The sequence below is a fragment of the Babylonia areolata genome, chromosome 9 (assembly GCF_041734735.1).
Source record: "Babylonia areolata isolate BAREFJ2019XMU chromosome 9, ASM4173473v1, whole genome shotgun sequence".
NCBI lineage: Eukaryota > Metazoa > Mollusca > Gastropoda > Neogastropoda > Buccinidae > Babylonia > Babylonia areolata.
In genome coordinates this window covers 32193076-32215443 of record NC_134884.1, presented here as the reverse complement: position 1 = coordinate 32215443, position 22368 = coordinate 32193076, and the positions used below count along the sequence as shown (strand labels likewise).

General features: G+C 38.9%; 2 protein-coding genes across 2 annotated transcripts in view; one reads left to right on the top strand and one right to left on the bottom strand.

Moving 5' to 3' along the window:
* Positions 1–9215: 9215 nt before the first annotated feature.
* Positions 9216–10480, top strand: LOC143285835 (uncharacterized). The gene has a single exon (XM_076593268.1). The coding sequence runs from the start codon at positions 9227–9229 to the stop codon at positions 10355–10357; it is 1131 nt and encodes a 376-aa protein (XP_076449383.1). The 5' UTR covers positions 9216–9226; the 3' UTR covers positions 10358–10480.
* Positions 10481–19598: 9118 nt separating this feature from the next.
* Positions 19599–22368, bottom strand: part of LOC143285396 (piezo-type mechanosensitive ion channel component 1-like) — a 213963-nt gene continuing 211193 nt past the window's right edge. The window contains exon 53 of the mRNA XM_076592641.1: positions 19599–20477. Coding sequence (XP_076448756.1) covers positions 20189–20477 — 289 coding nt within the window. The 3' untranslated portion in view covers positions 19599–20188. The remainder of the gene's footprint in view (positions 20478–22368) is intronic.

Below are 22368 nucleotides of genomic sequence, written 5' to 3'. Positions count from 1 at the left end.
ACAGAAAATTGAGATCTCTTGACTCCTCCCAGCTAATTGTTCCCAGATACTTCCTTAACTCCTGTGGAAAGAGGTCATTTTTCGTCTTCAGCCCAACAACGTGGAATTCTCTGCCTATTGCTCTCAGACAAACAACTCATCTATGTACCTTGTCATAACTCAAATAGTGCTGTTTTCCCAGGCTCAAGGCAATGTGAGTGTGTGTGATTTGTGAGTAGAGAGAATGGGGGTGGGTAGATGGATGGTGGTGGTGTGGTTCAAAAGGGAGAATGACTGCCGATTTTTACCCCTTTTTCCTTTCCTTTCCAAAACTTTATTTTACAATTTTTACAAAATCTGTGGCATGCAAATTACAGTTATTCTCCTTTTTACATGTATATATTTTAAGTGAAAATTACTATCACAGCCGTTGAATCATGAGTGTATGTTTGTGTGTGTTTGAGTGTAACAGTTGTAGTATTGAGAGTATGTTACTTTATGGGTTTTGTGCATTGTGTTTTTATAATATTAATAATTCTGTTTTATGTTTCTACTACTTTTTATGTGCTTTCTTGTTACACTTTAGGTACTGGATTGTAAAGCGCTTAGAGCTTGCTCATGCTTGAATTATAGAGCTATATAAAAATAAAATGACATACTGGCCAAATAAATTATGGCTACACTGTTATCATCCTTATTTTGTGCTTACAAAAAATATGAATAAAATCACAGTGTCAGCACTCTTTCTCCTATCTTGACCTAGTGTTATGGAACAAACTGCCTTTCTCAGTCCTGCATGCGGATTCCAAACACATCTCCCATTCTGTCTACCATTTGTTGACTACTGTACTCCTTGAACTTCTGCTGGTCATGTTTGTGTGTGTGTGTGTGCAGTCTTGTACATGTTTGGTGTACTTAATCATGTCTGTTTATGTATGCATAACCTTGTTCATTTTTGGTGTACTTTGAGCATATATGTGTATGCATAATCTTGTTCGTGTTTGGTTACTTTATGCTTGTATGTTTATGGATGCGCAATCTTGTTTGTTTTTGGTGTACTTTTTGGATGTATATTCATATGCGTAATTTTTGTTGGTGTAAGCACTAGAGCTGTGAGCATCAGTCTGCATTTTTTCATCAAAACTACAGCCATTATACAGTGGTTTCAGAAGTCAGTGCCATTTCATGTATGCTCACTCCATATTTCACCCACTCTGACTCCAAAATATTTGCTAAGCAAGTGGTATCCTTAGTATTTTGAAACATATGATGGCACTACTTGGTAGTAGACATCCATTGGTGGATGCTCTGAAGATGACCTGAGATCAATAGTTGTTTGTGGACTGCTGGAAGTGAGGCTGCCTGGGCGTGTGGCTTTGAACAAGGAACCTGAATTGGTAGTTTGGAATTTCACCACCAAGAGGACTCAGAAAATGGAGTGAAAATGATCTTTTCTTTTTCATTCTGATGGCCAGTTCTGTCAGCTTTTATATGAAGAAGAAGATATTACAGTACTGTCCAGCCATGGATGTATTCAGATATCAAAATTGTCTGGAATTATGGCATGGTATATGGTGGTGGGAAACTGGAGAATACGATAGGAAACAATTCAGTGCATAACCGTCGGGTACAGCCCTTATACAGTCTCAAAGCAAGCTAGGTCTCCATACCATCAGCATGATAATACTTTCATGGTCATTTGTTTCTGGAAAAAAATCTGTGGCTGTTCCAGGGAGTTATTTTTATTTTCCTGTTCTTTGCCATGGTGTATGTCAAGGTCTTCAGTGAGGACTTTGACTGTTGGGACATAATGATGTTTCACTCATTCTAGAGAGGAGGCAACATCTGTAAGGACCCAGAAACTGGACTTGCTGGTTTTCAATCTGGGGAGATACAGGGATGATTATTACTCATGACAGGCGCAATAGCCGAGTGGTTAAAGCGTTGGACTTTCAATCTGAGGGTCCTGGGTTCAAATCTCGGTAACAGCACCTGGTGGGTGAAGGGTGGAGAGTTTTCTGATCACCCAGGTCAACATATGTGCAGACCTGCTAGTGCCTGAACCCCCTTTGTGTGTATACACAAGCAGAAGATCAAATATGCACGTTAAAGATCCAAAAATTCATGTCAGTGTTCGGTGGATTATGGAAACTAGAACATGCCCAGCATGCACCCCCCCGAAAATGGAGTATGGCTGCCTATGTGGCTGGGTAAAAACAGTTGTGCACGTAAAAGCCCACTCGTGTACATATGAGTGAATGTGGAAGTTGCAGCCCATGAACAACAACGAAGAAGAAGATTACTCCATGAAAAGCAACCTGTAGCTGGCTCTAGATGGTTCTATTCTGCAACTGTAGGAAAAAGCAGATGGTCACTGCTGAAGGTGCCTGTCCTGTATGGAGCAGAGACCTGGAGAACCACTGTCACTGCCATGAAGAGAATCCAGACTTTCATCCTCAGAAAGATTCCCAGGATTCGCTGATCAGACATATCGCAAATTTAGAATGTGGGAATGAACAAGACCTCGACCTGCAGAAGAAGAGATTCTCCCAAGATGCTGGAGATTGACTGGCCACACACACTCTTCAAGTCTGCTTCCAGTGCCACAATGCAAGCCCTCGCTTGGAACCTGCAGGGGAAAAGGAAAATATGCTGTCCAAGAAATCCATGGTGCTGTGACCTTGAGGCAAACATGAAGAAGGCAGGCTGCACCTAGGGACAGCTGAAGTGACTGGCACAGGACAAGGATGGCTAGAGAGCGCTCGTTGACAACCAGTGTCCTAGACAGGGCAACAGTTGGAGGTGAGGTGAGGTGACTGTTGAAGGTATGCCCTACCCATGTACCATGATGTTGCTGAAAATTCTGTGAACCTTTCTTAACTCTAGGCAGCACTCCTCCAGGTGACTTGTCAGTCTTCTAGGTTCCTGCAGTCAGTAATGCATAGGTGCCTATGGTATATCAGCCCCTCCCAGCTTAAAGGTAAGGCCTATGAGCTCTTGACATTTTACACCCTTTGATCTCTCTCTCTCTCTCTCTACACACACACACATGAGTGCAAGTGCTTTTGGTTTCAATCAGTTCAAATGATAATGCATGTTTGTGAACAATGAAAAGCACATACAACTACAGCTGTGTAAGAATGCATGTGTCAGGGATCCTACAATAGCAAGCCCACAGTGTGTTCACTGATATGTATATATATATATATATAACCAACAGCATGATTGAGTAACTTTCAGTGCAAATCTTTAGTGCCCCAGGGTCTCTTGCCATAATTTATGGGGTCTCAGACTACCTTATATGGTCACTCAAATGTTGGGCATTCTTAGCAAACCTGGATTATTACATACACATAACGCCTGGGAAATCAAATCTATTCATGGCCTGCGTTTCTGGGCCAAGAAGTTGCCAAGGGAAACAACTCATTAGTAGATGATCCGAGTGTCAGAGCGTACGTGATTTGTTCTCTTTTTATTATGTTTATTATTGTCCAAAGCATCAGGAACGCATATTTATGCTCAAATTTTGGATTGATGTAGGCCTATCATAACAGTATTACTTGATGGGTGTTCAACCAAAGAGCGTCAGCAAAATAGGGCACGCATGCTGTGTGCTGCTTTTGATTATTCAAACTGCAGATCTAATCATATTGAACATTTTAAAATCGACAGCACGCCTAGTCAGCACTCATTTAACCAGATTTCGATGCTCACAGTCGTGTTAGGAGCAACCGACGCATGATTCGTTGACTTAGTGATCCAGTAAAATACCAAAAGCCGGACGTATATGTAAATCTAAATGCTAATTGAAATTTGCATTAAACAGTTGATGGTTCCCTTCCCTCCATGGTGTGACCACAATCATTAATTTTTGTTGACTAGCATCATGGCCCGTGGATTTATTCCAAGGATACCGCATGTGCTCGCAGTTAGTGATACATAATATTTATTTCAATATTCATACACCAGTCCAAATATGTAACCTTGAACGGCGAAGCGTGTAACTAGGGCGACGCGTTGCTAATGAAAATTTAGTCCCAAATAACAAATGAAATCGTATCTATAAAACTCGTCTAGCTGTTTTAATCTTGCTGAACAGAAAGGAATAATTGTTGGAGAATAGACAGGTCAGGACAATATCACTATTTTCGAGAAATGTTAAAACATTTTGCAATTTGTGATGCAAGGTGCGTGCGCAAAGGAGAAAATCGTCACGAAACTGGTAGGGAGCAACGATCGCAGCAAGTGTTTGGATCCAACGATCACACTCACTACGTTAGAGCATCTTGACTAACCGAATGATTTACAAAGAACGCTGCAAAGTGGGTCCTCGAACATGCCGAAATGCTTTCTCAATACAATCAGACGCTGCAGAACAAGCCCGACGATCTGTTACGGTGAGAAGCTTCTTCGTTGCAGTTTAGACAGGTTAGATCGTGATCCAGCAAGGTTTTATGTTGCTCGTTTGATCGTTATCTGGATATTTTGGATGTGTCCAAATGAGTTACGTTAAGATTTAAGCGAAAGAAAGAATACTCCCACTGTATTGCAATCTTATCTGGACAAATAAGGGAATCTGTGTACACTTTCTCGTCCACGCCAAATTCTAGATCCATAACCGTTGGTACAACGGCATAACAGCAGGTGCGTTTCGCTGGGGCAGTCCAGAAAATAAGACGGAGCACGTAGATCTAATGGATTACGTTTCGACGTTTGAGGTATTTATTATGAATATGATGATTTAGCATAAAAGACATGCATGAAAATAATAACGTAGTTTTGCAGATCGAAGTTGACGACAATAATTATTTTGTTTATTACTTGAGACTTTTTGTTGAAAATGTAACACACACACACACACACACACACACACACAATTATTGGAGCCCAAGATCAGTGTGTTATCAGCCAAGGTGGAGGGGCTCAAAGTTGCAGAATAAAAGTATTCCCTCTCCGAAAATTCTATGCCAGGAATTTTTCTGTTGCTCTCCCTGTTCGGTCTTCCCAATCCCCACCCCCCAGTTTCCCCGAATCTCTTTTCTCGTTTTCTGCCATCCATGACTATTCACCTCTATTTATTCTAGAACTGCACCTCTCCCCTTTTATTCATTCTCAGTACTTGATAATTGTACACATTTATAATGTATTTTGGCTAGTGCCCAGAAAATATTTGTTGCCTGTTTGAATTTTAGGTTGTGTACACATTTGGATGTCAATCAGTCAATCAGTCAGCCTATCTACCTATCTGTCTATCTCTAATGCTGTAAGGTGTACAAGAACTGGGATATTTTCTTTGCTACAACGAGTGACTGACATTTTCAGAGGACATGGATTTGACTAGCACACAAAGCAGTGCTGATGGGTCAGACACCAGTGACTGCAGTGCAGGTATGTGCCGACCAGTGCGCAGCAGTCAGCGGAGAGCGGTGAAAAGAAAGCGTTCCTTGAGTCATCTGTCTGTTGTGACAAGGTGAGTGGGTTTATTCAGCGTCTTCTGAGAGATATTACTTGTATGTGGTGGTTGTGTGTGTGTGTGAGAGAGAGAGTGAGTGAGTGACTCAGTGAGTAAGACATGTGCCCATGTATATTCATCTACATAGCTTTTGCACATAGATCAGTCATTGGTTTGGTTAGTACATTTTGTTTGTTACGAAACTGCCATGCTTACTTATTCATTGCTGTTTCCCAGTTTCATGCTAATGTACCAAACAATTAACTTGCCTGTGGATTTTTGATCAATGCAGAGCGCATACATTAATGTTTCTTTAATTGATGCTCATATTGAATATTACCAAAGTGCAGTTACACACCTGATACATTCAGTCTGAGAAGCAATCTGGAAAGTCTTTAGTTTTTATTAGGTTTAGGCCAGTTCTTTTCTGTCACCTTTCATGTGTTCCTGCATTTGCATGCATGCACATGTACACATGCATGTACACACTTGCATGTAGACATACACCCATATGCATGCACAAACACACACACTAATACACACACATATGCACACACTCTCATAAACTTTTGCAGGCAAGCACTCACTTGCAGGTACACATGAGCTCGCTCACATGCATACACCTACATGCATGCACACACACACAAACACACACACACCGACACATATACTCATTCTTTCTCACAACTACACACACACACACACACACACACACACACACACACACACACACACACACCTGCAAACCCACATGCATTCACCTGCATTATTCATTCCCTTGGCACTTACATTATACCCATTTATATTCGCATGTACTCTGGACCCTTCTGAATGTCCAAATACTGAGTCCACAAGGAGCCATCATTATTAGGTTTCCATTAGGCCACTCGTCAGAAACATCCCTTCATTACAGGTCTGTACTGGAGGTTTCATCAACACCTGTTCTGGTTCATCTTATATAGAACACCACTTTCTGATCCTCTGCTGATGATTATAATAGCATTCCCATAGAGGCAGAATCCCATCTTGATTGGAGACCTGCATTACATGAAATCAGTGACACCTATCCTGGTCCAGCTGACACAAAACCATTTCATGAATTTACAACAGGCACAGAAATTAAGTCATTATGAGGACAAGGCTTAGAGGTCTACATAATTAAGATTTTTGTTTTGTTGCTTGATCATTATTTTACAGCTGTTAGCACCCTGCTATGCAGCCATTTCATTTTCAGGTATGATGTCAGCAGGGTTATTAAATTTTTATTTCGCATGTTCCCATGAACAGTCAATTAAGGATGTGGATGATGAGATTTTGAATGTGTTTCTTGTGATCTTCTTCATGCAATCTTCATACAAAGGGAGTTCAGATGCAAGTAGTTACTTAACAACACTAACATGGAAAAAATCTCCCCATCACATGCCGCTGGAATTTAAACCCAAGTTTTCAGGATGGAAGTGCTAATCACTTATTTACTTTATCCATTTGTTGGACTTTTCAGACCACATGGTTTGGGAAACAAGTGTGCATGGCAAAAAGTATCTGTAGCAAATTGCTTCATTGATGACAACGGAAAGGCAGATATTGTGGCAACATTTTTTGTTTTTCTTTGTATCTGTTACATCTTCACCTTTGCGCACACTTCACTTATGCAAGCAGGCTTAAAAATTAAATAATCTTTACCCAGTTTGTAAAGAAAATTCTGTTTCTGAAGTGTAAATGATTTGAATGTGCCTTGTTTTTCACTACAGGTTCTACATGCACACTGATGAGCCTGAGGAAGGGTGTCAGGCAGATGGAAACAAAAGGGCTGCAGATCATGACAATTCAACTGCTTCAGCAGAATTCTCTCAGTCTCTCGAAACAGAGCTAGTTCAGTCTGCCACCCAGACCAAACAAGCAAAACGTGAAACAAAGTCAAGGGCCTTAAAAGCCAAGCAGGCACCTACTAGCAGGGAGGAGAGCAAAAAGGCTTCATCAAGGGCTGTCCTGGAAAAGAATGCAGCCTTGGTGCAGAGCATGAAGCCTGCAACAGAAGGCTGTGGTGGTGACTCAGGAGGTCAGTTTTTGGATACAGCATCTGGTAGACTGTTGGACGGTGGCCAAGAGTGGGCCAGGGCTATCTTGCAGCCTGCATCATGTCAGCAGCCCTCGACACTGCCGTCAGTGTACATTGACTTGTTGGAGACACCGCAGTGTCTGCCTGTTGCTGGTGGTAGCAGTGGATCTGTATTGCTGCCCTCTTTGTCAGGACCATCCAGCTTGTCAGGAGCAGTGGTGAGCTCTGCACCAGTGACCACCACAGACTCTCTGCAGAGAGGTGTGAAGAACAAAGGCAAAGACGTTGAACAGCGGCAGAGCTCAGAAACCAGAACACCTTGCACTTTAACGTCAGGGTTTTTTGTGGGTAGCCAGCTATTGCCTGCTGCCCTGGTGAAGCCCGTGTGGCTGCCGTCTGCTCCCACGTTTATCTCATCGTCACCTTGTAAGGTATCTTCAGGTACAAACCTCTTTGAAAGTCCCACGGTCGCACACCAGTCAACTGCAGCTAATCCTGACTGCCTGCAGGAAAAACAAACTGAACATGGTCCACACACTGCTGAAAGTCATCCAATCTTGACATCAGTCAGCCATCCTTTGAAAAACAAGTTAGAACTTGGTCAGTGTCCACTGAGAGCTTCTGGCTGTGCTTCTACTGCAGGATACTGTTTGCCAGAACCAAAGTCAGATGACTTCACAGGAATGTCAAAAACAGACACTTCGTCACACTCGCTGACACCACAAAATACACTTGTGACAAAAGGGATGCCTCATCAAGGATTTTCGCAAGGTACCATATTCTCATCAGATACCACTGGAATATCTTTAATTGATACACTTTCACTTTCAAATACTGTTCATTCCACAATAACCAGTACCTGTCAGATTTCTACCAAAGACATACTGGGAAGTGTTGCTATAAAGAAGTCCAAAATTGATGATTCCAGTCAACAATCTAAATTGCAAAAGTCGACAGAAGAAAACCATGATGAATCATTTCACTGTGCGTTGGATTCTGCCAAGAAAGTGCTGCAAGAAGTCTCTGCTCTATCAGAAAGAGAATATAGGTCTCAGACAAAGCAATCTCTACGCAGTTTTGTTTTGAATAAAGGACAGAATGTTGTTCCAGTGCCTCGCACAGAAAGTGAACAACTCTGTGGACCAAGCGTGGCATACAGCTGCTCTGATTCTTCTTTGCCCGTCTTTTTCTCAAACATGCACACACAGTGTCAGACATTGGCCAGATCAAAGCAGTCTGCATCAGAGCATTGTTCAACTCATTGTTCTGGAAACATTGCATCTTCGGGTGAAGTAGTGGTTTCAAAACAGCAGTACAGATCTTCCGTGGAGCTTTCTGGTAACAGGTTAAGTGACAAAGAAGCAGGCCAAGTAGAGGTTCACTCTCTCACAACAGTTTGTAAGACATGGCAAAGCTGTGATGATGAAAAAGGACATGTGGTTAAACATGGAACAGAAACTGAAACTGGTGATCTAAAAAATGAGGATGTGGACGTCAGCACAGAAAATGTGAATGCAGGAACTGTAATACAAATCATGGAGCATCAGAAAATGAGTTCTCCCACTTACCAGGACAGAGCACAGCAAAATGTGTGTAACACTGTCACAACTGAATGTAAAAATACTGCTGTTGCAGATGACCCTGGAATCAGCAGCAGTGATTTCCAGCAGGGGAAAGCTCCTCACAGTGACTGCAGTTTCACTAAACAGACACAAACCTGTCCTGAAAACAACGAAATGTCTGTGCAGTCACAGCCTGGAAGTAGTAGTACAGGAGTCAAGTCTGAACTCAGCAGTGGTCCAAAGCAACAGGTTTTCAAACAAAACGAACGCCAAGAGTTTAGGTTGCATGAAATGACAGCAGAACGGCAAGACAAGGCATCAGATAGAAATGAGCCCAGCACACTGACTGGACTTCCAGAGAGAAGTATCCCAGAACGCTCAGCCAGCCAGCCAGAGACACAGAGATACAGCAGCAAGTGGGTCAGTGCTGTAGCGGCATGCATTTCTGCCCAGCCCTCTCTTTTCTCTGTCCTGTATTCCCCAGTCTCAGCTGTGCTTGCTCCCTTCATTCGTTCTGCAAACATTATACCCAACCCAGTCCTGTTCTCATTGACTTCTTCTTCTTCTGCTGATGTTGGGCGCATGCCTATGACAAATCTGAGTAACTCCATCAACATGGGTACTCGCAATCAGTCCACAGAATCGGCAGTGGCAAAAAATAACTGTTCAAGGAGAAATAAAGAGAACAAGACATTACGTCAACATGGTGATGGGCCTGCTAATAAGATACTGATGTCTGCCAGTGGTGGAAAGCCTGCAGATCGATACTGCAACTTTCAGCAGAAGGACTCTGTGCTTTTCTGCCCATCGAACACCAGGCGAGATGATCAAGGAGCAGCACAACAAAGGTTTGAGGAAGCAGAAGAGTTGGGACTTCGACCCTCTTCTCAAAAATGTCCAAAATGCAGCCTGGAATTCTTCACCCATGCCGACCTCCTCTTCCACATGTCCGTCCATGAGGCAGACAACAACAGCAGCCAAGGTGAGAACACAGGCGCACAGAGAGGAGGGCACCTCAGCGACACAGACGCAGGGGAGGCACGCAACAAGTGCGGCGTGTGCTCGCGTGTCTTCACCCGCTCCTGGCTGCTGAAGGGGCACATGAGGACGCACACCGGGGAGCGACCGTTCCACTGCACATGGCCACAGTGCCAGAGGGCTTTCGCTGATAAATCCAACCTGCGCTCCCACATGCTGATCCATACAACCACTGCCAAGAGCTTTACTTGCCCCAAGTGCTCCAGGGCCTTCTCCCAGAAACGCTACCTTCACAAGCACATGTTGGAAGTCTGCCGCATCATATGACTTGATGCAGGGAAGACAGGTGTATTGTTTGCTGTTGAAAGCGAGATGTTTTGAAGGTATGCATGTAGATATAAGTTGCTTGCTGTTAAAAGTCATGTTTTTGAAGGTGTGCAGGTATAGGCTGTTTGCTGTTGAAAGCAAGGTGTTTTGAAGGTACTCAGGAATATGCTGTTTGCTGTTAAAAGCCATATATTTTGAAGGTGTGCAGGTATTTACTGTTTGCTGTTGAAATGTTTTGTAGGTGTGCAGGCAAATGCTGTTTGCTGTTAAAAGGCATATATTTTGAGGGTATTCAGGTGTATGCTGTTGAAAGCAAGATATTTTGAAGGTATGCAGGTTTGTATGCTGTTTGCTGTTAAAAGACATATTTTGAAGGTGTACAGGTTTATATGCAGTTTGGTGGGTGAAAAGTGATGGAAATCTTGCTGTCTTTGGTGGTGTGTTGCTCAGGTGTATGTACCTTCCATGATGTGACGTTTAGCAGTGGTATGATATGCACTAATGCTGTTGGATGCATGTCTATGTTCCCTCAGCTCTATGTTCCCTCAAGTTACATGCTATGTCATGTCATGTCATAATGCCATATCATATCATGCCATGTGCCATGACATATGCCATGCCATATTACATGACGTAAATATCTCTTGACTTGAGGGAACATAGAGCTGAGGGAACATAGAGCTAATTCTCCTAACAAACCGCTCTATGTTCCCTCAGCTCTATGTTCCCTCAATTCAAGTTACATGATGACCAGAGGTCAACTAATGGTCAGAGTGACCAGTGGTCAAGCAATGGTCAGTGTGACAGTGTTCAAGCAATGGTCAGAATGATCATTGGTCAAGCAATGGTCGGAGTGACCAGTGGTCAAGCAATGGTCAGAATGACCTGTGGTCAAGCAATGGTTAAACTGTAGTCGCTTGACCACTGGTCAGATTGACCATATAGCTTGACCACTTGTCAGTTAGACCATTGCTTGACCACTGGTCAGTCTGACCACTGCTTTACCACGGGTCACTTTGACATGACATGACATGACATGTTACTTGACTTGAGGGAACATAGAGCTGAGGGAACATAGAGCTGACCCCATGCTGTTTTGGTGATGCTAACAGATTGTTGTTGCTCATGAGCAAAAGTTCTCACAAAATGTTGACCCTGTGTTATGGTAATGACTATATGTTTACTTGTAAAGCTAGAACCCCTCAAAGGCATCTTTCAGTTCTTTATTTTTTGAAACATGTATCCCCTTCTTCTGGAATATGTTTTAATTGTGTTGAGTGACCTTCAGAGTTGATAATATTGATGTGGTTTTGGATGTTACACAGTTTTTGTCCTGTGTAAATAGCCCTGATGTGGCTTTCATTGTTGGTTTGTCTTTGAATGGTAAATAAAACTAGAAGAGATTTGATTTTTTTTAAACTTGTATGTAAACAGAGTGAGTTTATATATAATTACCCTTTTTTAAGTCTTATGTATTTGTGTGTGGTAAACTATAGACATTGAAAAAAATTTCTTGGCCCGAAACAAAAACCATGAACCTGAATTCAGCAGGATTGAGATAGTAATGCTACCCTTTTAGTAATCCTGTATTGAACTACTTGCAGCTCAGTGTCAGAGGTAAAAGGTCAGGGTCATAATATAGCAATATAACGTACATGAAAAGTTAAAAGAGATCTGTTATAAATGAACATACATGTGAAACAAGGAACATTATTCAAGAATAAGAAACACTACTGATCATTACAGAATGAGAAACATTACTCCTTACAGAACAAGAAATACCACTCATTATCACAGAATGAGAAACATCACTCATTGTTATAGAATAAGAAACACTCATTATTCCAGCAAAAGGATAAACATTGCTCATACTTACAGAAGAAGAAACTCTAATTATTCCTACAGAATGAGAAACTATTCATTACTACAAATTAAGAAACACTACTCATTATTACAGAATAATAAACACTGCTCTGTATTCCAGAAAAAAAAATGCCACTATTCCAGAATAAGAAGCACATCTCATTATCCCAGAGGAATAATGAAAACTTATTATCGCAGAATAAACAAAACCACTCATTCTATGATAAGAAACATGACTCGTTATTGCAGAAAAAAACAAACCCACGACTCACTATTCCAGAATAAGAAAGATCGCCCATCATTACAGAATAAGAAACACTACTCAGAGTACTCATGGCTCCAGAATCATAAACACTGCTCCTTATTCCAGAAGAGGAAAAAGAAACATTAGTCATTATTCCAGGATATGAAATACTAGTTGTTTGTTTTTAAACAAATTATTGTCCCAGAAGGAGAAACACTACCAATTATTTCAGAATAATGAATACTACTCATTATTAAAGAATAAGAAACGCTACCTATCAATACAGAAATAGGGTACACTACTGATTATTCCAGAAAAAGAAACACTAGTCCGTACTGCAGAATAAGAAACACAGGTCATTCCAGAATAAGAAACACTAGCCATTATTCTAGAATAAGAACTGCTGCTTATTTTTCCAGAATAAGAAACACTGCTTGTTCCAGAATTTTTTTTTTTTTTAAATCAAAAAGCGGGAAAAAGAGAATAAGGTTTACTAATAATTAAAAACAACAACAAAAAACAGCCCACAAACATACTCCATGCAGTGTTTATTATATTAGAATGTTTTTTTTTTTACATACATGTATGTTCATACAGAAAAAAAAAGATCTCTTATGTTATAAGCTACAGTGACATGTTAGTTGATTTAAGTATTGAACCAGCAATTTAAGAATATACAGTGATGACATCAGAGCAGTGTCTTTCATTCTAGAAGTAATTCTGAATGTACGTGTCAGTACAGAACAGAATTCTTTTATTGCTTGGTCAAGTTGTTGTGTTTTAACTGTTTAGTCCCCATTTTTTCCACATTTACGTAGGGATTGGACTGGAGGCCACTCGAGTGAGCCTTAGGACACATGAGCAATGAACAGTTGGATTAACAAAGATGTAGTGTAGCTTAACGTTACTGTAAACAACTACAGGTCTTTTTTTGGGTTGGGAGGGAGGGGTGGGGTATGGGGTGGATGTCAGTGCAGATATCTATGATCTCTTCAGCAAGAATATGTTTGTATTTGGAAATAAGAATTGCTTCTCATTGCTTATCACACAAGGCAAGTTGTGCCATGCAAGTAGATGCATGTATCTATTCTAGAAAAGGTAACTTGTACCTTGCAAGGTTTTCATAAGGTAAAATGTGCAGAACCCAGGGTTATTATTATTATTGTTATCATTATCAATGCCACAAGCCCTGTTGAAGGGACGAGTTCGCAATTAGTGAAACAGACAAGGGCAGTATGTACCTGATTGTGTCGAAAAGCTGTCCACATCATTCTCAGGGCTGACGTTACTATAACTAAGGGATGAGTTCACAATTAGTGAAACAGACAAGGGCAGTATGTACCTGATTGTGTCGAAAAGCTGTCCACATCATTCTCAAGGCTGACGTTACTATAACTTTCTTTAAAAAGTACAATTGCAAGATTTTTGACTACTGTTTTCCAGATTGTGCATGTGTGTTCGGCATGGAGCAACATTGACCTCTTTTTTTCATGGCCTGCTTCCAGGGAGAAAGAGTAATAGAGTGAGAACATAAAAGCATTTGACAGGGTTTTTTTTTGTGTTTTTTTAGCTAAACCAGATATTGTTCTGATTTTTTTTTTTTTAGAATGCATAGTGAAGTGAGATTTTAGATTTTTATTTTATTGTTCACTCTAGGCCAACTGCCTGTATTTTCACACACACACACACACACACACTGTAGCTTCACACATTCTCTCTCCCTCTTTCTTGCACAAACCATCACTTCAAACTTACACACTCACTCTCTCTCCCTCTTTCTTGCACAAACCAACACTCCACACTTACACTCTCTCCCCCTTTTTCTTGAACAAATCAACATCCAAACTGACACGGAAACAACATCCTTTACTGCATTGCATCTAACAACTAACGCTAGTAAGAAGGAATGACATTCACACTTAACACACAGGACACCCCAGCACACACAAAAAAGCAGTTATCAATTTTCAACTGAAAGAATCAAGACCATACAAGCCATGAAGTATGAAACCAAAAGAAGGGTGGAGAGAAATGAAAAAAAGAAGAAAAAAAAAAGTAGAATCAAAAAGAAAATTATGACATGGGAAGAAATGGTCAAAAACCTAAATGACAACCATAGAACCAACCACTTTGCAGACCTGCCAGTGAAATTCAAATCTCTATAAGGACAGCGGCTGTTCACTGCTGAGCTGCTGGGATTTTGCTTCCACACTGCAATGAGGACACAAGACTGAAATGGAAGAGTACAGTAACAGGGCCAAGCCTCACTTTAAATGCCACTGTCAACTGTGCAGCCTTTGCTGAATGGTGAGCTCAGCAGAATGCTCACATTCCTGATGTCAAGATCCTCCACTATCATACTGTGAATCGTTCCACTACCAGTCTTTTTTTTCCTTACTTCAACAATTCAAATAAAGTTGATAGGAAACACAGAAAAGGAAGTGACTGCTTAGGAAAATGAAAAAGAAAAAAAAGAAAGAAAGAAAGAAAAAGTAACTCCTTTCTGAACATATTTTCTATTCCTACAAAAATTTATATTACCATTCTATAATTGCAGTAGGGTTTATGACATGATTGTTTAATCAGCAACAGGCCAATGAGCACAAAAACGAAATATGATCAATCATTTCTATTGCTTATTTTCAAGTGCATCCCAAGCAATGGGAGCAGATGTGTGGGGTTATTTTAAGCTTTTTAAAGAAAAAATACCGGAATGAACATCATGCAAGCAAAATGAGCATTAATGAATATTTAAATGAGCAGAAACAAAACTACACGTGGGGCAGCTTGAGAGGGGCTGGAGGAGAGTGGGAGGGTTGCAAGCAGAAATAGGGTGGCAAATTGGAATACAAATTAACATCAACAAAAAATTCCCCGTCATAGTCCCCAAATACAGTTCTATCATTCTTTCGTAACTGTCACCATTCAGCTTTTTATAAACGTCCACTCCAGCAAAACAAAGGCAAAACTAACCACTACAGCGTGACTTTCGTCAGCATGCATTTATGTCATGACAGCCACTGATACAAAAATAGATCTAGAAAAAGATTTGTACAGCAGGTTTAAATCAGCATATTGTGCAAGGCAGTTCTACAATTTACTTCCATTAAAGAAACAAAACCAAAAATAAAAGTCTCCCACTGGTACAAACATCAACATTTGATGTCCACTGATAAATGCCATTCAAAATGACTACTTTCACACGTCATACATGCATGCACCTAGAGACAGCTGAAATCTCAAAACACGCTCATATGCACACACAAACTTTAAAAAAATATATCAGCTGCTTCAGCCTTTTTTGTTGTTGCTGTTAAATATAAAAACTGCCACAAAAAGGATGCATAATGAAACAGAAGGCTACAACCAAAAAGCAAGCATATGTTACTGATAAGCAAGGAAGTACATCTGCAAGGCATTTTGAACAGCAAATATAACTGGACCAGCAGACATAGGGGGAATATGGTAAACATTTTCAAAACAAACCATGTGATAGCATGACAAAAAGTATAAAGCAGACAATATAGCAGAAGAGTGTATAAGATAAGCAGATTGCACAAAATCCACAAAAAATATGACAGGATTCACATTATCACAAACTGTTCGATTAAAAAATATGTTGATTATTAATATCTACCCAAGACAAAGCATAAGCTACTGACTGACCTTTTCTTTTCTCTTTTGTTTTAAAGAAAAAAGTTTCATTACTGGTATAAGAACTGATCACAACTTGTAAGCGTCTACAGAAATTGAGTGCGAGTGAGAGAAAAGCAAGATATTTATATAATTCAGTATTATATTCACATGGCATGTGAACCAGTGTGTATGACTGTTTGCCTGGATATGAACAAGTAAATCCATTGAAGATTGTGTGTGTGTGATATTTTCATCTGTTGATTTGACAGTTACTGATGATTCTTGGTTGCATACCTACTTAAAGTCCATCACAAACTGACGTTTCATTTTGTGCAGTATTGGTCGTAAAGGATCAGAAATGAAACTAGGACATTTCTCCAACATGATATTTCAAGTTTTTTTATTTGATTCATTTACAATTTCAACCGCCAAACTGAGTAAATGTACAAGCCAGAATAATTTTTTGTTGTTGTCCCCTTGATGATGTAAGTATGTTTGAACTTCACCCCAGGACTATTGCAATGTGCTGGATAATTGTTTTTAATCTTTGCCAAACTTTTTTTTTTTCTTACGTGAGAAGAGAATGTGACAAAGAAGAAAAAAGACACCAACTTACCAACACAGCATTAGACTTCGTCAACAAACTGAAGCACAACACGCACTATCTACTGACAACACTGTGAACAACATCTATACCCTTCAGTAGTTATTTGAGATCAACATGATCTGTGTCACCAGAGGAACAGGAAAAAATATTTTCATCCAACAATTTGGAAAAAAAAAAAAAAAAAAAAAAAAATGTGTAACAACATGCAAACATAACCAAAGCCAGGTTTGTCACTAAAAGAAACAACCACCCCAAAACATAACAGGGGGAGTCGGAGGTTGGTGGAGGAAGGGGAGGTAAATTACAAAATAAAAGTCCTCTTTCACAGTGAGGGAAATTGTGCTGTGTTCTGGTCTCAAGATCATCTACTTCTACTGTCTGATCTGTTAGATTCTTCAATATGCACCATTGTCACTAATAACAACCTACAATGTAATGCCCATATAAAAAGTGGTACATGATGTTTCTCTATCTCTGGCTTGTAAAAGAAAATATAGAGAAAATAAAAGCAAAAAATACAAGAAATTTGTTTTTTTTAATTTACAAACCAAGGCACCCTGTACAGCTTCATAAATTTACATATACCACCTCGAAAGATAAAGGCAACCAAAACAATACTGCTGAAAAGATTTATGAATGTAAACATTTACACTTGTTGTAGTTAACTGTTGATAAATCATTTTTTAACCAGGTTAATTTTGAACCCCAAATGGACTGAAACTTTACGACTGCTTTAAAAAAAAAACTTTTTATTTCTTTATTTCTTAAAGATGTTAACTTGCTCATTGATTTGAGAGAACCCTTCATATTAAAAACAAAAAATCAAACCTGGGTAATGGGTCTTAAAAAACTTATCCCATGGGAGTTACCAGATAAAAAGACAATGGCTAGCCCCCACATGCACTGTGTGTTTATTAATCCAACAGGTTGGAAACAGTAACCACAGCAATAAAATTTTCAATTTATAATTATTTTTCTTCCAGGCAAGTTTGAATTAATCTCAGAACATAAACTGAACATGCAAAGCGAAAGAAGAAAAGTGTGTGATAGCCGAAAAGACCATGTTTTGTTTCGTTTTTTAAATCAAAAAAGAAAAAAAAAAAAAAAAAAATCTGAAAAAGCAGATGAAATTTTACACAGAAAAGTGTCTGTTGTGGCAAAGAAAAAACAAGTGAAATAGTATTTTTGTCTCCCCCTCCCTCCCACACAGTCACTGAGACGCATTAAAACACACCGAGAGAGCCAGAAAACCCTGCAGATCTAAGTCAACAGAGCCTAAAGAATGAACTGTTTTTTAGTGACCCAAAGACAGAATAGCCATCATCACTTAAATGTAGAAGAAGAAAGGAAATACAAAAGTTGTGCAAACTACAAAACCAAACTGGCATAACAATATGAGACAAAAAAAAAAAAAAGCAAGTTAACTTATGGGAAGAAAAAGAAAAAAAAAAGTAAGAATAAAAAGAATATCAAATGTTTTATCATTTTTTAACAGTCAGTTGGAAGGCAATTATTTTGTCATTTGCAAGAACACTCTTTGGGTCTGAGCAAAAAATCTGAACAGGTTCACAAAGCTGACAGGTGTGGGGAATAAAATGTTAAAAAAAGAAAGAAAAAAGAAACAAGAAGCACCATTTTGCATCTGGAAGGATGTCCCATGTCACAATGATATACTGGTTTCTGAGGTTGTACCTAGAATCGTTCCAACACCACTAGTGGATGTCTCTCTTCTCGGCCGCAAAAGTTTAATTTTGTAACTACACAGAAAATCATGCTGGCAAGGAAACCACAGTTTTACATTTTATTAACTGTATATTAAGCCTTCCTTCCCTCCCCATACACCCTTTTCCTGAAACATACCATGACATAACAGATGGAATGCTGTGGGAAAGAAAACGAAGGGAAAATGAGAAAATGAATAGAAAAACACAGGGTTTACTAATTTAAAAAAAATAAAAAAATAAAAAAAACCCTCACAGAACACTAAGTATGCAGCAGTATTATTCTCAGAGGTGTAACACTGATTGTTCACCTTACCTGCAGCCTGGGTAGCAACTAATGGCATAAATAACAATGAAATATAGTGGTTAAAACTCGTGAACATGGGTGGAGAAAGAATGTCCAAATACATGTCATCACTATAAAAAGAAGCTTTAAGTTTCATGAGTTTTAGTGTTCCCCACCCAACCGCTCCACCCTTTTTTCTTATTCTTTTTTTTAATACACTGCATTAAAAAATCAGTTCAGCTCAAAGATTGCAGCTATACATACCTAAAATACGCAAATTTTTTTGGTAAACTAAACACATCTCAGCTGGAAGCATTGCCACCTTACACACCCAAAATAGCAAATTTGTTGAAAAATCAAACATACAATATCCTGAATATGTATTGTTACCTTGTGACTTACATGCTTTGCAGACAGCTGTTTACATGGATGATATGATATATATGATTGTATTATCATTACTATTATTATTTTATTTCTTAGTAATTAGTGAAAGAAAACAAATCTTCAATTAAAATAATGATGTAAATAATTATGTTAAGTTTTGCTGTCCATTCACAAACTTCCTTTTTTTTTTTTTTTTTTTACACCTAGTTTGACTGATAATCAATCAAATACTGGTTTCAAACTCAGCACTTCATAACATCTCCATGAAAAGTACCAAAACTATTCAATGATACAGACCACTATACGTCTATAAATATAAAAAAAAAAAGAAAAAAAAAGAAGAAGAAATAAAACAAGAAAGTTAAACATAGAGGATTACCATGGTTTTAAATCAGCAGAAGGTACAACCAAAAATGCTAATGAGGAGTTCTAAAAGTGAATTGGATTTGGTTTAAATCTAATAAAAAAAATAAAAAAAAAAAAAAAAGCTGAGTAAATTTTTCTAACACATGGCACAAACCTCAGTCGCAACATGTTCAAGATGGCAAGATAAGGTCACTAACCAAGAAGTGAATATCTCCATAAACTCAGAATACGTTTCTTGTATAATTTGTTGTATTTTTTTGCTGTCACCCTTCCCCAAAACTTTTTTTCCTCAATACTTGTCAACTATTGGGGATTTATATATACACATATTTAAAAAAAATTAATTTCAGTCAAGATTTTCAAGGTTTCAAATACCTGAATTATTGTACATTTAAACAGACACAGACAAATTATAAAATAATAAAATAATAAAATTAAAGAGCACACACATACAAACCCACCCCCAAAACCTTTGATTCTGCAAATGAAGAATGCCACATACTGATTCATTGCATGAAAAATTTCTGATCAAGAAAGGTTTGTTAACAAGTTTTTAAAGTTCAAAATTCAAGGAGGTGAAACTCAAACTGACTGTTTGTTACTCAATGTTAGGGTTGTTTTGGTGTTGTTGAATATGCATTTCATAAATGAAGAAAAAAAAAGAAGTTTTAACTGCAACCCCAAACAAACTAACAATCAAACAAACAACAAAAAACAAAATCTAGTCCGGCTTCTCTTCCTCCAATGGCACCTGTATCAAATAGCGATGCCGGGTAAACCTCACCATCGTCTCCGGACTGCGGTAGATAAACAACAGTTTTGCAAAGAGCTCCTCTTCCAGTCTGTAGTCCTTCATTTCTCGGACCAGGTAGACGTTCAGACACAGTTCCAGCATCTGATCGACATCTGGCATTTCGTCAAACATGATCCGGAAGGACACATTATCGGCAAACGTCAAGCGGGAGAATTTGGAGATGACTAACACAAAGCCGATGTACAGGCTAATGATGCTGCAAGAACACATCATAAAGTGTGATCAGTAAAAGATGGATCAGGTGTTAAGCTGCTGAAAAGTACTGACGCAACAAAAAGAAAAAATCTAAGCTTTAAAGCAATAAACAAATATGTCACTGATTAATCAAATAAACATGATGCAATGAAAGAGTAAGTCTAAACTTCAGGGAAATAAACACATGTTGGTGATTAAAAAAAAAAAAAGAAAGAAAAAAAGTGGAAACAATTAATTCAATCACATATCTTATTCCAACAGGTTTTCACTGTTGTCATGTCCATTTCTCACCTCACTTCAATTCATTGATACTTCAGGAAGGAGAGAGATGCACAAACAAAAAGAATGAGAGAGAAAAATTTCAAATTCACAAACTGACCTTAAGACAGTAACATCAACAGTAAAGTAAGATTATAAATAAAACGATACCAAACATGAAGAATATCAAAAATCAATTATATGATACCCATCCTACAGAAGCAGTCAAAGTATCATGCGGGTAAGCCTGGAAATCATGTGAACGGTAACAATTTCTCAGAAAACTGAGAATCGACATGTCATTTGATAATTTATTCATCTAGACAATATGTAGGAACAGGTTTAGGATAATGACTCACCTGAATAAGCATGTTATAAATCAAGAAGAAAACAAAGTAAAAACAAAAAGAAAGTCTTAATTGCAACTTTCATTGTGATCCAGACATTCGCCTTTGGGCAAGTGGTGAACATTAAGTGAAAAATGCATATATATGTATATGTAATCAAAATATTTGTTCACATCAAAAATAAAAGTTGAGGTTTGTGCAATCAGCACAGTTGACACATGCACACATAAAAAAAAAAAGATTAAAAAAAGGGCATTTTCCGCAGGTTTTGATGGCAATAAATTCTCTCTTACTTTACTGAACTAGCAAAGTGAAGCATCCTTTCATGCCTTGAGAAGCGGAAAAGCTTAACTTCCACTTCTACCGTTGCCTCCAAAGGTTGCAGGTGCCTCTGTCAACATAACTATCAATGTTTGCTGTTAGCCCTTCTTCATGTGATCATCTTTTTCTTATCAAACTGTCGACTCGGACCCTTACCCTGTCAAATCTCTTCTTCAGGTTTGTCTTCCCAGTGACACATACCATCTCACCTCTTCTTCAACACACTAGCTAGCTAGGGATTTGATAATGCAGAATTGATTTGTCCCTCCAACGGCACATACCATCTTTCTCCTCTTTTTGCCTTGCTTCCCAAGAAGAAACGTTTAAGCAGACTAGTCAAACTAGCTGGGGATGTGTCTTCAATGACACATTCCATTTCTCACCTCTTTTTTCAACATACTGCTTTGCTTCTTGAGGAGAAATACTTCAGCAGCTTATTTAACTAGCCAAGGACAGTAGAAGGCAGAATTTATTTGTCTCCTCAGTAACATCACTTGCGCCTTTTTCAAACAAACTCTTTTGCTGCTCAAGCTGTAATTTTTTAGTCCCTACTTTGCTAAGGATGCAACGACTCTACCAAGATAATACTTCGTGACATGATACAAAAAAAAGCTACTCAGTAATGCATTACGTATGTATTTGCCTTGTCCTGCATGAAATAATAAGTGCCCAAATATAGTTACTCTTTTAAACACAAGCAAAGAGAAGGGGAGAGAGAAAGGACAAGAGCATGTAATGATCACCAATGTACAAAAAATGATTATATAAAAAAGGTAGTAAGCGCAAATGTGGCTTTGACAAGGCTGCCTTCATTCTTGATGATGATTAATATGGACGCATGTTCCCAGTGAATGGTACCACACACACACACATCCAAAACACACATGATCAAAAATAGATATACAGCAGAGCAGACCATAATACTCATCATAGGGAGCAGAAAAAAAATAAACAACAAAGCATCCT

Coding starts and splice junctions, on each gene's coding strand:
- LOC143285835 (XM_076593268.1), top strand. CDS start 9,227: ATGTCTGTGCAGTCACAGCCTGGAAGTAGTAGTACAGGAGTCAAGTCT.